This window comes from Prionailurus viverrinus, chromosome E2 (assembly GCF_022837055.1).
Source record: "Prionailurus viverrinus isolate Anna chromosome E2, UM_Priviv_1.0, whole genome shotgun sequence".
Taxonomy (NCBI): Eukaryota; Metazoa; Chordata; class Mammalia; order Carnivora; family Felidae; genus Prionailurus; species Prionailurus viverrinus.
Genome location: NC_062575.1, coordinates 51945211 through 51960307, shown reverse-complemented (window position 1 = coordinate 51960307; position 15097 = coordinate 51945211). Strand labels below are relative to the sequence as shown.

The 15097-nt window shown below is 57.4% G+C and overlaps 1 protein-coding gene across 1 annotated transcript in view; it reads left to right on the top strand.

The window, feature by feature from the left end:
- The first annotated feature begins 1950 nt into the window (after positions 1-1950).
- Positions 1951-15097, top strand: part of NOVA2 (NOVA alternative splicing regulator 2) — a 26093-nt gene continuing 12946 nt past the window's right edge. The window contains exons 1-2 of the mRNA XM_047836115.1: positions 1951-2685; positions 11661-11804. Coding sequence (XP_047692071.1) covers positions 2409-2685; positions 11661-11804 — 421 coding nt within the window. The 5' untranslated portion in view covers positions 1951-2408. The remainder of the gene's footprint in view (positions 2686-11660; positions 11805-15097) is intronic.

Genomic DNA, 15097 nt, shown 5'->3' with positions numbered 1-15097 from the left:
GGGGGGGGGTGTGTGTGGAGCTGGGACTGCAGGCATGACTTGGGGGGGGGGGTGACCAGCACCCCAGATGCCGTGTGTGCCGTGCCTGTCACACTGAGTGACCTGTGAGGTCCTATGCATTTTGTGCGTTAGACGATGGGACCCATGTATCTAAATGTGTGTGATTATCCAATTTGCATGGGAGACGGGATTAGGTCTGTTTGTCAGTCTGTGTATCACATGTCGCTAACATGTATGCCTTATGTAACATAGGCTGTTTAGGTCTTACGGCTTTGATCATGTACTTGTAACTTCTCAGGGTGTGTGTGGCCAAGTGTGGAGTTATTTTGGCTTCGAATCTGTGCACCTGGGACATACTCGGATATCAGATGTGTGTCTATCTGTTTTTGCATGAAACCCTGTGATGTATATATGGTCCACATGACTGGATGTCCATTATGCATTATGGGTGTGTGTGTGTGTACCTATCCCCATGAGTCTTCTTCATACATCAGAGTGTCCCCGTGTGAAACCGTTGAGTATACACCTGTGTGTCTGCAGGAGCGCCTGTGTGACTGTGGGTGTCCTGGGGATGTGGAACTTCACGCCAGACTCCATGGATGTTGGGATATGTACCTGTGCGCTGTGAGTATGTGTGCATCGAAGGGTCTAAGGTGTGGATCTTGGCCTGACCCCAGTGTCTCCCTGAATCTCTCTTGCCTCTTCCTTGTCTCCATAGCAACCAGCTCCTCAGCTCCCTCCCGGAAGATGGAGGGGGGAGGATCCAGACTGCAGTGGACCACAACCCCCTCGAATCCCCCTTGGCTCCAGGGACAATGGGGGGGGAGGGGACAGATGGGAGGCCACTTCATCCTCCCCAGGCCATCTGCTACCCTCCCCATCCTGGGGACCTGAGAGCATGGCAAGGCAGGGGCAGGAGTGGATGGAGCAGAGGGAGCCCCCCCCCCGCTGCCATAATTACGCCCCCACCCAGACCCCCTCTGAGCCCAATCTTGCCTCTGACTGACCTGGGAAGAATCCTTGGAGACAAGGAATTCAGGGAGAAGAAAATTCAGAAAACTGAGTTTGTATCAGAGACCATTGAATATTAGCAATGATCCACTCCAAGGAAGGGTCCCCTACCTCTAACGCCTTCGGATTCTGAAATTAAGCTTGTCCTGCACTCAAATCCCAGTTTTCCCTCTGTCTGTCTACCTGTGTGTCCTTGGACTGAGTCACATTCCACGCTCCTGGGTCTCCACTTTGTTGTCTGAAAATCAGGTTTTCTTAAGGAAGTGAATAGTCTACGAGGGCCAAGACTGTTTTGTTCCCTGTTGTATCCCAGGGTTTGGGACAGTGCCTGACACTTAGTAGGTGGTCCGTAAGTGCTGCTGATTGAACTGAGCACAACTGATTGCAGCAAGCGCTACATGCTTAACACAGGTATTCACTGAACTCGATCTCCGCAGCCCTTGCAGAATCCTATGTTGATTCTTCAAGGGATGGATGAAAGATGTGAAGGGGAACGTCCCAGGTGTCAAGGGTGGGTGACACGCGAAGCGAGATTTCTTATCTGGACCAAGTGATGTCAAATCTCTTGGTCAGTTTCCTCCTCTGTAAAATGGGGATAATTGGAGTACCTGACTGAGTCGGTTGCTCTGGGGATCAAACGTAGTAAGGTTGGTGTAGCGCTCACTTAGAACCGGACCTGGCACACAGTAAGTGCTCAATAAACGTACATCACCCGTGACTGGTGGGGAAGGCGTGGATGAGCCCAGGGTCCTCATTGTAGCCTGGGGGAGCCTGGTCCCTCTCCCAGCTGCGGAAAGGGGCGTGGTCACGCCCAGGGGGCGTGGCCCAGGCTTCAAGGACAGACCAATGGGGGCGCCGAAGGGCGCGGCCCTGACCGGCATGGGCGTGGCTTTGAGCGGGTGGGAGGGGCCAGGCCGCTGTGGGAGCCTCCGGGAAGAAGATGCTCGGGCCAGCAGCCACCGCCAGCCCTGCCGCCGCTGCCGCCCGCACCCGCCGCCCCCCGGGTCCCCACTAGCGGCTGCCTCCGCCTCCTACCTCCGGTCCCGCTCCTCCGGCCCCCCCGCCCCGAGTAGGGTCTGGGGGGCTCGGCCTCCGGCCGGGGGAGCAAAGAGGGGGGGTCCCGACCCCCCAGTGGCGCGGCCGGTCCCTGGCCTCGGTGATCTTGAGAGAGACCCCACCCCTCAGTTCTCTCTGGGCCCTATCGGGGACTCCCCCTTACCCTCCCGTCCGGCTCACACCCGCTCTCCAGGCTCTGTCAGCCCCCCAGAACCAGCTCCCTCCCTTCTTCCCTCTCCGGGGTTCCCCCTCCCCCATCCCTCCGCCGCCGCCCCCTCCCCCTCCCACATCCCCTTCCCTCCCCCTCCCCCACCCCCGTCCCCCGCCCCCCCCCCCCGACCATGAGGATGATGGCCGCCGGCGCGGTGCACGGCCTCTTCACGGCCTCCGCGGCCCCGCAGCCGCCGCCGCCCCCGCCGCCGCCGCCGCCGCAACCCCAGCCTCCCCAGCAGCCGTCGCCGCCGCCACAGCAGCCGCCGCCGCCGCCGCCGCAGCCGCCGCAGCAGCAGCAGCCGCCGCCCCAGGCCCCCCCCATGGAGCCCGAGGCCCCGGATTCCCGCAAGAGGCCCCTCGAAACGCCCCCCGAGGTGGTCTGCACCAAGCGCAGCAACACGGGAGGTGAGAAAGGGTTGCGGCTCGGTGTGGGGGAGCGGGCAGGGGGCCTCGTCTTTCTCCATCCTCCTCCCCCCTCCGTGGCAGGTGCAAGGGCTCTGGGGAGGGGAAGGGCGCCCCTCCCTAGCCCCGAGAGCTGAGAGGGGCGTTGGGGAGGGGGCCGGACCCCCTCCCCCTCTCGCCGCTGCCCCGGGCTGAGAGCTTTGTCTGCGATGAAAAGGGGTGGGGGGGGAGGGGGTGGTAAGTGTCCTTGGGGGGCGCAAAGGATGGGGGGCGTGGGTCTCTCCGGGCGGGTGTCTCTGTGTCCTTGAGGGGTGTGTGATGTGACCCTTTCGGGGCAGGGGTGTTCCCGGGCTGGCGTGTCCTGGCAGGGGGGAGGGGAAAGTAGAGGAGGCCTGTGGACCCGGAGCTTCCCAGCCTCCCTCCCTGGGGATGTCCTGAGCAAGGGTTGTCCCAGAGGGAGGCACGAGTGGGCCATGGGCGGGATCGTGCGTGGGGACCAGCTGGGTGGGTGTGTAAACCCAGGTGGGAGAACGTGTGGCTGGGACAGGTGTGTGTGTGTGTTTGTGTGTAAGAGGCAGGGTGAGATGAGGGGCTGGGCTCTGTGTCTGAGGCTCTCAGAGGGGTAAGTGTGGCAAGGGAAAGTGTGTGCCTGTCACCCTGGAGGGGGCTGTGGCCTTGTGACACAGGAGTGAGAGGGTGTGCGTGACATGCAAGGGGGCGTGTGGGGGAAGCTGAATGGGCCAGCTTTGGGTGTGAGCCACGAGAGGCCGTGTGGATCCAGGAAGGCAGTTCCGTGTGTGTGACACAGGCGTGTCTGGGGTGGGGTGGGACCAGGAGAAGCTGGTGAGGGTATGTGACAAGAAAAGGGTGTGGGCGTGACTCCAAAGAGGCTGGGGCTGGGTGTGACACATGGAGGTGTGCAACGGTGACATCAGAGGGGGCGTGTGCGACAAGGGAAGGTGGGCGTATGACGGGAGAGGTTGGGGCTCCGTGGGTGAACGGCACGAGGGTGTGTAACAAGGGGAGGGAAGGTTGGGTGCCTGTGTGACAGGGAACAGGGAACGTGTATAGATGACACCCAAGGGCTATGCAAAGGGAAGGGGTATGTGCGCGTGTGCGTGTGTGTGTGTGTGCAGCTGTCACAAAGGGCGGGTGTTTGTGTGAAATGGTTGAGTGTGTAACACCAGGAATGTGAGAGTGATCTGTGTGTGAGAGAGAGACAAGGGATTGTGTGTGTGTGTGTGTGTGTGTGTGTGATGTCTGAGTGTTTGACAACACAGAAGGTGTGTGCGTGGAGGACAGACGGGAGGGCCCCTCACTGTGTGTGTGACCCGAGGAGGTAGGTGTACCAGAGAATAAAAGACAAGCTGGTAACTCTAGGGGTGCGACTCTGTGGCCAGGGACTCAGGAAGGAGGTGGGGAGTCTCGGAGACCCCAGAGCCCAGCCTATTAGCTCCCTGGATGGAGGGAGACCCCAGAGCAGCCAAGCCCCTCCCCGCGGTCACCTTGGCCAAAATCTGCTTCCTCTGGCCTTTTCCTCCGGACGGGAGAGGGATGGCCTGGGGCAGAGTGCACTCCCCACCCCCCTCCACCCGGTGGGTGGGGTGGGGGCCTCCCGCCTCCTCCCCTCCGTTCTCTTTCCTCCCACTCCAGCCCCCCTCCCACTCCTGTCGCGGTGGGACAGGAATCGGGGACCCCCTGGCTGCCTGTGGGGGGAGGGGGTGTCCGGCAGAAATCGAAGGAAAGGGAAGTTGGGGGAGGGGTGAGAGGGAATTTCCTGTCCTTCTTCCTGCTCCCCCACCCCCCAGCACACACATGAATGTGTCCCAGCCAACTTCCTTCCCTCCTTCCTGCCGCGGGCCATTCCCAGTCCCGGGGAGAGCCCGACCTGGCAGCCCAGCCCTGCCCCTGCTTGAGGAAAGGGGTCTCGTCCTTCTTTGGAAGGGACTGAGGTCCTCCAAAGCTGCCTAACGGTGGTGATGCTGTGCCAAGGACGGTCAGGCCCAAGTACTCGGCACCTACTGCCAGTCGGGCTCTGAGATATGGGTTAATTTCCCAATACAGCCCTCTGGGGGAGACGACCGGAGCTGCTTTTTCACAAGAGGAAAACAGGCTCAGCTAAACGAAGCCACTTGCCCCAAGTCACACAGCTCAGGAGTTGGTGGCGCTGGGATCTATCCAGCGCTGGGCTGCCTGGCTCCAAAGCCCGCGTGCTTAACCACCGTGCACCCGGCCTCCCTCAGCAGCGGGGAGACTGGGAGGAGCCCTTAGGGACCCTCTCCTCCAGACTCTGCCACCTCCCCTCCCGTGGGCCCGCGGGGAAACTGAGGCCCGGAGCTGCAGAGGGACGGTCCTCCGTTGACGCTCAGGGGGCAGCGTTGGGCAAGGATCCGGGACTTCCATCTCAACGTTGAGGGCTTCTTGCAATAATACTGTCCCGAGGGGGGGCGGCGGGGGGGGGGGGATGCCGGGTCACCCTCACGTCCCTTCTGAGCCTCAGGCTCACCATCTGGCAAGTGGGGAGATCCCAGTAACCACACCGATAATAGTAATAACGACGACCATTATCATTGCTTGCTGCTTCAGAGGCAGCATTTCGTGTAATTCTCCCAACACTCTGTGATGTAATAATTAATAATGCATTATAATAATGGCTAACATCTATGGTCTGCAGTGCGCCAGGAAGTATTATGGAAAATGCTTGGCACGGACCCGATCATTAATCCTTATAATTCTGTTATGTTACCCTTCTCACAGATGACAAACCGAGGCACAGAGAGGTTAAGTAATGTGCCCGAGGTCGCTCAGCCAACAAGAGGCAGAGTTGGGGTTTGAACCCGGGAGACGGGCTCCGTTCTGTGGCTAGACACGAGAGTGAACCCCGTTTTCAGGCGAGGAAGCCGAGGCTCAGAGGGGTGAGGGAGTTTTCTGGGGTGTCACAGCAAGTCGTGGCAGACGGGGGGGGCAGATTGAGCTCCTGCCCGCAGCGCCAGCCGGCCCATTCTTGGGGGCTCCTAGGAGGGGTAGCGGCTGTTACCATTGGTGTCTGTGCCCTGTGACTGACAGAGGCCACTGGGAGGGGGACAGGCTGTCCACGCACAGGAGGACTTGGGTGAAGAGGTTGAATGGGAACTCCAGGGGGAACCCATCAGAGATGGGTGGGACAAAGAGTGTCACCTGCCTCCCACTCCCCCCCCCCCAGGTGCAGATGGGACTCTTTACTTTTTTTAAATGTTTATTTTATTTTATTTTTTGAGAGAGAGAGAGAGAGAGAGAGAGAGAAACGGAGCAGGAGTGGGGTAGGGGCAGAGAGAGAGAGAGACAGACTCCGAAGCAGGCTCCAGGCTCTGAGCTGTCAGCACAGAGCCCGAGGTGGGGCTCGAACCCGTTAACCGCAAGATCACGACCTGAGCCGAGGTCGGCCGCTTAACCGACTGAGCCACCCAGGCGCCCCCAGATGGGACCCTTAAAGTGCCACTAGAATAGCAGACTGCTGACTGTATTCCCATCTCTGTCACCCCCATACGTACAGAAACAGCCACTCTCCCCCACATGCGGGCGCGCGCGCTCACCCCAGACTAGCTTCAGGCAGCGGCGTCTTGCTCCCAGCATCCCTCACTGTGTAACATCAAGAGTCAAGAGCGAGACCTTCCCCCCGGGGGGGGGGGGGGGGGGCTCGTCGCCTCACTGCCACGTGCTTGGTGTGGGACCCTCAAGCAAGTTATTCCACGCCTCCGGGTCTCAGTCTCCGCATCTGGAAAGTGGGGGCCGCGGAGATCTGCCCCTGCGCCCCTCCCGGGGCTGTCGGAGTGGGTTCAATGAGATCGTCTCCGTGAAGCACTCGGCGAAAGGCCTGGCAGATGGGAGGCCTGGCGTTGCTATTGCTATTAGGGTCGGGCCGCCGCAGCCTCCACGACATCGCCCCTTCGGCCTTCGTCCCTTGGAAGCACGCGCCCCGCCCCGGTTGGACTGCATTTCTCCCACGCACGGGCACCCCCGACATCCACAGAGAGACTTCTTCATACACCTGACGTCCCAGCCCTCCGGGGGGGGCGCCACTGTCCCTCCGCACCCCCCCCCATGGCTTGCCTTTCACCAACAACACCCCCCCACACACTCCCACGACAATACCAACCTCACACCCCAGCCACCTCGGAGTCCCCTCCCCAGCCCCCCACCCAGAGCAGGTACCCCGAGCGCCGACACCCCGACGGCCGGTCCTCCCCAGACGTGCTGTGTCTGAAAACACCTCTACAACATACACCCCTTCAGGTCTGCCTTTGTCATTAATGACCCCCCCTTTATTTTATTATTTTTTAATGACACCCTCCACGTAAAGCCACCTCTCAGGGTCAACTCTCTGACAATAAAAAGGGCCACCCTTGCCACGGCACCCCCAATCTCTTGGGCAGGTAAACATTATTGAAGGGGAGACGGGTATTCTTTGCCTTTTGGAAGACTCCAGAAGCATGTCTGAGGACGGTGGGCACCAAAGTTAGGGGGAGACTAGAAGGAGGAAGACAGCCCCTTCCCAAGGGGCGAATGCTTGACATTGTAGTGGGAGGAAACCATCGGGAGAGGGGAAGTTGGCATCTCGACTGCTTCGGTCCCCATCGTGGCTAAAGGGAGCTTCCTGAGTCCCAAGGGAAGCGCCAAGAGGGGGAGTGGAGGCAGGTGGGTGCAGAGTCTGGGGGTTCAGACTCTACTTCGGTAGAAGGAAGAACTTTTCCACAGGGAGAGCCTTGGTTGTTCGGACTGGGTGGGAGCGTGTGAAGTCTGGGGGCTCTGGGTTCAGCGGAGGGTCCGTGTCTCTCCTGGCTGCAAGGCAGCCCGGGAGATCGCAGCCTGGCTCTTTCCTGGGGGGGGGTGGGGATCACATGGGAGGGAGGGGTGCCCCCGAATGAGAGGGATGTGCAGAAGATTCCGAAGAGGAGCAGAGTGGTCTGTTGGCCACACCGGGGACTCCTGCCCTGAGTTCTGCAGGCGGGAGGTCCCAATGGTCACTCTCCACAGGAGACGGGCCTGAGGTCGGTCTGATACGGGCACCCCACCCCCCACCCAGAGCACCCATAAGATGGTTTCAGGCGGTCCACGGACCAACTTTTTTTCTTTTTTTCCTTTTACCCTCGTATGTGTCTATGATATGCTTCGTGGGGGTGGGTGGGGCGTAACCCGCCTTCAGACCCTGGTTATGAGCAGCGATGTTCAAATGTCCTCTTGAAATAGATGCGTTTAAATGTTCAAAGGGAGCGGACTTGAGGGAAATGGACCGTGGGTCTTGTTCCGTGCCGTGTCACCAGCACCTAAAACGAGGCCTGGCACAGAGTGGGTGCCCAGGAAGGATTTGTTGGAGGAAGGGAGGGGAGGAGAAGGAGACAAGGCAGTCGAGGGAGGGAGTCAGAGATGCTGGGCGGGAGAAGGGCCGCGGGGTGGGGGGGGGGGGTGGCGGTGGGAGGGGCGGCTGGCTTCCATCAATGAGAGTTCCTTCCTCCTCCAAGAAACAGAGAAAGGCCTGGGGCAGCCCCTACGGGGCACGTGATGAAGGAAGTGGGGTCTCCCCTTCCTCCGGTTGCCCCACAAAAACCTCAGACCTTAGGGGCTCATCTCCCCGTTTGGGCCAGACGCTGTGAGAACACTACTTGCGTTCCTGACATCAGCATCGCTAGCGATCGGGATGGAGGTAGTGACAGCTAACGTTTCTCAAGGGCTCTACGTGCCCGAGACCATCCCAAGTGGTTTATGATTTATCATTTAACGAGTTGCCCTATGAGGTAGTGCTCTCATGTCCCCATCCTATCAGTGAGAAAACTGAGGCCCGGAGAGGTGAGGCGGCTTGCCCAAGGCCACGCGGCCTGTCAGTGGCAAAATTCACACTCTGTCTAGGGCTGTTTCTGCGGCTTCAAAGGGAGATTCCTGGGGAAGTGTGAGACAGAGGGAACAGAAAACGGGGTGTGGGGGGGTAGTCAGTTTTCTTCAGAACAGATGAATACTTTCCATCTTTAAGAGGGGAGTTTGCGGATGGGGTGGGGGGGTGCCTGGGTGGCTCAGTCGGGTAAGCGTCCAACTTCGGGCTCAGGTCGTGATCTCGCGGTTTGTGAGTTCGAGCCCCGCGTCGGGCTCTGTGCTGACGGCTCGGAGCCTGGAGCCTGCTTCGGCTTCTGTGTCTCCTCCTCTCTCTCTGCCCCTCCCCTGCTCGTGTTCTGTCTCTCTCTGTCTCTCAATAATAAATGAACGTTAAAAAAAAAAAGAGGGAAGTTCAGGACGAGGCCCCTGGCTGGAGAGAACAGTGGCAATGGAGTCAAAGAAGGAAAAAGAGGATGGAACCCTTGTGAGAACGCCCTCCCCATCTTTCTGAGCCTCCCGGAGGTGGAGAGCTGGCCCCGGAGCTGGCCCCGGAGGTGGAGAGCTGCCATCTCTGTGGCAGGTTTAGGGGCGGCGTCAGGCAAGGGGCCACCTCTGTGAGCCCAGAGAAGAAAGCGAATTCAGGAGGGGGGGGGGGGGGTCAGGATGATCGATGGGAAGGCACTCTGGGGGACTAATTACCTAATAGGTTTAATGGTCTGATGAGGCAAGTTTAAGAGGATTGCCTTGGGCTCAGGGCAACCCCTTCATTCTGGACCCTCTCGCCATGCCTGCAGAGCCACATCCAGCCCCTATACCCCCATCTTAACGCATCGGGGAGTTCAGAACCTTCCGTCTTAAGGGATCAAGCAGAGATGGGCAGGGCTTCCAGCCCCCCACCCTGTCCCCACTTTTACCAGAACAGTTTCTCTTTTCTCTGCTCTGTGTGTTGGAGTTTCATGTGAGACATTGAAAATAGGTTTCCTTTGGTTAAAAGAAAAAAATTAAAAAACACTGGAGGATGGTTTAAGACCTTAAGCTTTGGAAGCAGAATGGCCTGGCCCCTCCCTTCCTTTCCCCCGGGTTTATTGCATGCCTACTATGTGCCAGGCACCACATGAGTCCCTGGGACATGAGGGTGAGCTCCAGTGACATGACCCACAATGGACCTTCTGTGATACATTGCTCTGAAGGCATAAGACAGGGAGGAGGGATCCACTCCTCCTCTGGGTTCCAGGAAAGCTTCCAAGAAGAAGCAATATTTGAGTGAGGGCCTGAAGGACAAGAGGAATTCGCTGTGGAAGGGGAGTTCCAAGCAAAGCGAATGTGCAAAGGCCCTGAGGTGGGGGGGGGGCGAAGGGAACGTTTGAGGAGCAAAGTTATGTCTGATGGTCTGATGCACATAGTGGAAGATGAGGACGTGATGCTGGAAAGAAATGCAGGGCCAAATCACAGAGGATCTTATACTGAGAAGTCTCCAAAATTCGCACCCTATGAGAACTTAGGGGCAACAGTTTGGTTAGAAGGTAGGAGAGGTTAGGCATGTGCCTTGAGTGCATTCACAAAGTGCTTTACACATGACCGAGAAGATTGGTCCATAAAAAAGAATGGCCACGGTCCCACAGTGGCCGCTGGCACCACCTGTAGGTCTCGGAGACTGTCCTTGAGTGTGTTGGTCTTAGCTAGCAGGATCGGAAGGTGCTAAGCAAGTGAGGGCCAAGAAGGAAGCAGGATTGCGTTGGACCCTTAAGCCAGTGGCTGTCTTGGTGCCCTTGAGCAGCTGACCTTGGGCTGGTGCCTTCACTGTCTCTGTGCCTCAGTTTCCTCCTACGTAAAAATGGAGCTCATTACGCCCACCTCATTGGGAGTTGTAGGGAATGGTTGAGGTGAGGTTGTGAAGCACAGTGTCGGGTCCCTATTGAGAACATCTCTGGAGCCCAGCCCTCCTCCCCACACCCCTCAGTGGTTCACCACCAGTGAGATTCACACCCCACCGGTCTGGGGTTCACAGTCTGACTGGTTCACACCCCACCAGTCAGATCGCCATTACTCCTGCCTCATGAGCATCAGAGGGATCTTCTTGAAACTTAAGTCAGACCCCATCCCTCCTCTGCTCAGAGCCTTCCCATGCTTCCCATCTCACTGGGAGTAAAAACCAAAGACCTCCCCGTGGTCCACAAAGTTCTACAGCCCACCCCTACCACCACCCCTCCCGGCCCTCCCCTCCCTCCGCTCTCCCCCTCTCTTCCTCAGCCCCACCGACACCGGCTGCCTCGCTTTCCCTCGGACAACTCAGGCACGATCCCACCCCAGGGCCTTTGCACTTGCTCCCCCAGAGAGCCACATGGTTCCCTTCCCACCTCCACAGGCTGGAGGCAGCGGATCACAACGGTCGCCAGGTTGGGTTCCAATCTCAGCACTGCCACCCACTAGCTATGTGATCTGGGGCCATCATGTTACCTTTGTTTCCTCGTCTGTAAAATGGGCTTTCAGAAAGTACGTCTTTCCTGGCACCAGTGTGGAAATTCAAAGAACTGGTATGCGTACAGTAGTTGGAACAGAGTTTAGCATGTCCTGGGTTCTGTAGAAGGGTCTGTTAAACAGAGAATGCCACGTTCTTGGGGAGGGCTTTCCCGGCTACCGGATCTGACCCTGCAGCTCTCCCTACAACCCCTATCTCCTTTTCCTGCCCCTTTTTGTTTCCTTGGTGCTTACCACCATCCAACATAAAACATACTGTCTGTCTCCCCCCGACCCCCCCCACCCTTCTAGAAGAATGTAGCTGTGTGAGCTCTTGGCTGAATCGCCCAAACTCTTTCGGTCTTATTTGCCTCATTTGCTTGCGAAATCAGGGAGTTTGTCTGCTTCCCTCAGGGCTGTTTCGCTAAAACAGTGCCAAGCGGGCGGTAACAGGTGCTCGGGAACTATTTGTGGGATGAATGAATGAGTGAGTGAGTGAGTGAATGAGTGAGTGAACATCATTATTTGTGTTATTTTCCCCACTGCTATTCTCATGATCATGGCCCCTGTGTGTTCCTGGGATGCCGGTGGTTTCCTGGGCCCACAACCATACCGGAGATGAAGACCCCTTCCCCTGACTCCCTCACTCCCCACCCCCCCTCCGTGTGCCCCTGCAGAGGAAGGCGAATACTTCCTGAAGGTGCTGATCCCCAGCTACGCAGCAGGCTCCATCATTGGCAAGGGCGGGCAGACCATCGTACAGCTGCAGAAGGAGACAGGAGCTACCATCAAGCTCTCTAAGTCCAAAGACTTCTATCCGGGTGAGCCCTGGCCCAGGACTCTGCCCTAGGCCTCCTGTCCTCCCACCTGGGTCCTGGATAAGCGGCAAGAGCTGCCCTTGGGGCAGTAAGAGTGATGGGGGGCCTCCCCCTCCTAAGGGGACAGAGCTGCTCTCAGCCCCAGGGGCCAGGCCTGAGCAGATGGGGGTGGGGGCAGGGCAAGACAATGGGCCTGCTGCATATTCATGAGCTCATTTGCATGGTGTGCTCGCAGATGTGCCCCTTCCCACACACCTGCCCCTTTGGGTCAGTTGGAGTTGCTGGAGGGGGGTGGGCAGGGAGGCAGGTGTCAGGGTGGCCCTTGGGGCGTGGGGGGGGCAGCCATCCGTGTTGCACACCCCCGCCGCTTCTTTGCCCCCACTCTCCCCCTGTGGATTTCTCCGTTACCCCATCTTGCCCAGTCCGGGCCGCGCTGGTTTTCTCTGTGTCATTCTTCCTATGTCCTGCTCATTCTGTTTCTGACTTTCCCAGTCTCTTGTTCCCTGAGTCTCCATCCCCATCCGCCCTCTGTCCGCCTCCTCTGTCTCTTCTCTCCCTCCCTCCTCTTTCCCCCTCTTCCTGCCTTCCCACCCCTCTCCCCAACTTTTCCTTTCCCTCCACCTCTCGTGGTCTCACGTTTTTCTTTCTCTTGCTCCTTAACTCTCTCCGGCCAGCCGTGCACTCAACCAGTATTTCTTCGATAGCACCCCTCAACGGGGTCACTCTGCCGGATTGCCCCTCGTTTCTCCCTGCCTCTGCTCACCCGTCTCTCCTTTTAGGTTTCCTTCTCAGTCTCAGCCCCCTTCATGGTTTTCCTTTCCTTTCTCCAAACCCAGCGTCTTTTCTGCCTGTCCTCCAGCTCTCTCTCTCCCACAACCATAACATTTTCAAGGCCCCTCCACTCCCTCTAATCCTCCTGCGTCTGTCACCCCCCACATCTCTCCCTCCCAAGACCAATGCCTGAGCTTCGACATCCAGGAATCCAGGGAAGGCCCCCAGAATTGCATCTTTGGTCCAGAGCTGGCTCTAGTTCATCCTTAATCCCCTTGGATTTTTTAGGTCAAACACCAGAGCTGTAGCCCAGGGTCAGGGCACATTCATATTCTCTCTTTCTCTCTCTCTCTCTCTCTCTCTCTGTCTCTGTCTCTCCCTCCTCCCTCCTCCACCCGCCCTGCCTCCCATCTCACTAAGCAGCTTTGGCAAGAGGTTTAGAGAACAGTCCAGGGAACCAGGCACACACACACACACGCACACACACACACACCCGCCGCTTTCCTCTTCCACCCTGGCCCAGTTTCCCCTGCACCCCCCTAGGCCCACAAGATACGGATAAGAACCTGTACTTGGGGCATTTATCCGAGGACACTTGGTTCCTTACTCCTGGATCACATTGTGTGACATGAGACACATCATCTCCTCCCATCTCAGTGACACAGCCCACAGGCCAGGCAGCTGAGATCCCCCAGAGGATGGGACGGTCGTTGGCTCTCTTGGGCCAAATACCATTCACACAGGCAGCGTGAGCCAGCAACTCCCCCCAGCTCCAGAACATGCGGCCAGCGCGCGCACACACACACACACACACACACACACACACCCCATTCCTGACATGGAACTTCTAGATCGCCTGGCACGTGCCGGCTCTTGACTCAGAGGTACAGGACACAGCCCTCTAATCCTAGTCCTGCCCCTAGGACTTCCCACGAACCACAGGAACACGAGAAATGAGAATGCTACTGCTTGAGACCATCAGCTTATTTCCCTCTGCTCCTGGCTAACTCCCTTTCATTAATTTATTCACCCCACATCTGCTGGACACCTACTGTATCGACAGCGATGAGGACACAGCAGTGACTGAGATGTCCCGCCCTTTCCCTCACAGATCTCACAGCGCAGGGGGGAAGACAGGCGGAACACCTTCAATGACCCAGCATGGTCAGGGCTAAGACGGGGAAGGCCAGAGGGTGGTGGCAGCCCAGCCAGGGCACCTGACCCAGCCTAGAAAGGTCAGGGAAGGCTTCCTGGAGGAGGGGCCCAGGACAATAAGTAAGAGTGAGCTAGATAAAAGCAGGGAAGAGCACTCCAGGAAGATGAACTGGCATGTTCAAAGACCGGAGGGGTAGTTGGTTCATTGTGACTGAAGCATCCAGAACAGATGACAAATGACAATGGTAACATCCAAAGGGCCCTCTAGGCCTTATGGGTTCACACACGATCACACAGACAGATGGACACACACACACACACACACACACACACACACACAGACTGCACTTGTGTTTACTACGTGAAACAAAAACCCACCTGACCTTTAACCCCAGGGGAGGGGCAGAACACAAAGGGTGTCCCCTCCTTGGTACAGGAAACTCCAAGCCCCAGACTCCATCCTTCAGATCATATGTGGAGAAACTGAGACCCAGAAAGCAGGTGCCCGCCCAAAGCCACACAGACTTCTGTACATCCACTCAGACACCCTAGAGTGATTCTAAACTCCTTCTGATTTTGAGCATTTGCCCAAAACTCTGTCCCCAGAAAAAAAAGCACAGACACACACACTTTAAAAATATATATATTGATTTATAAAATAGTTGCCTTAAAGTGCAAAATCTTAAGTACTTAGTAAATCCATACACATTCTTTTTTACTATGAAAAATACAAAAGCAAAAATGTAACCATTTTATGCCTTTCCCCCAACCACACACACACACACACACACACACTCTCCACACACTCCATATTTAGCACAGGGTGTCTCAGTGGTTAAAAGCCCAGGCTCTGAAGCCAAACGCCTGCATTCAAGACCCTGAACTTCCACTACTGGCTGAGTGAACTTGGACAAATCCCAAACCTTCTCTGTGCCTCAGTGTCCTTAGCAGTAAATCAAGAATCATCGTGCTGCCTACCTCATCCTTTAAGTGCACGAATATATACCGAGTGCTCAGATCGGTGCCTAATACTTGGTATTTTGTAAGCACCAGCTGTCATTACTGGACGCTCTTTCAGGGGTTAACCGAACCCCTTCCCCCACAAAGCCCTTGCGGACCCCAGTTAAGAACGACAAAGAGCGGGAAGTCACAGACTCCTGAGCTGGAAGGGAGCCACGCAGAAATGGAGAGAGGAGCCACTTTAGCCAGGCTGTCCCTAGGGCCACCCCGCCCCCCTCCCCCCAGTTCCCACCCTGACCCACACCCTTTCCTATTTATACCCAGACGGAGGCAGCCTGCACGCTGACTCACCCTTGGCTCAGACCAATCCATTGTTCTGGGGTTGGGGGGAATAAGAGTGAGTAACGGTG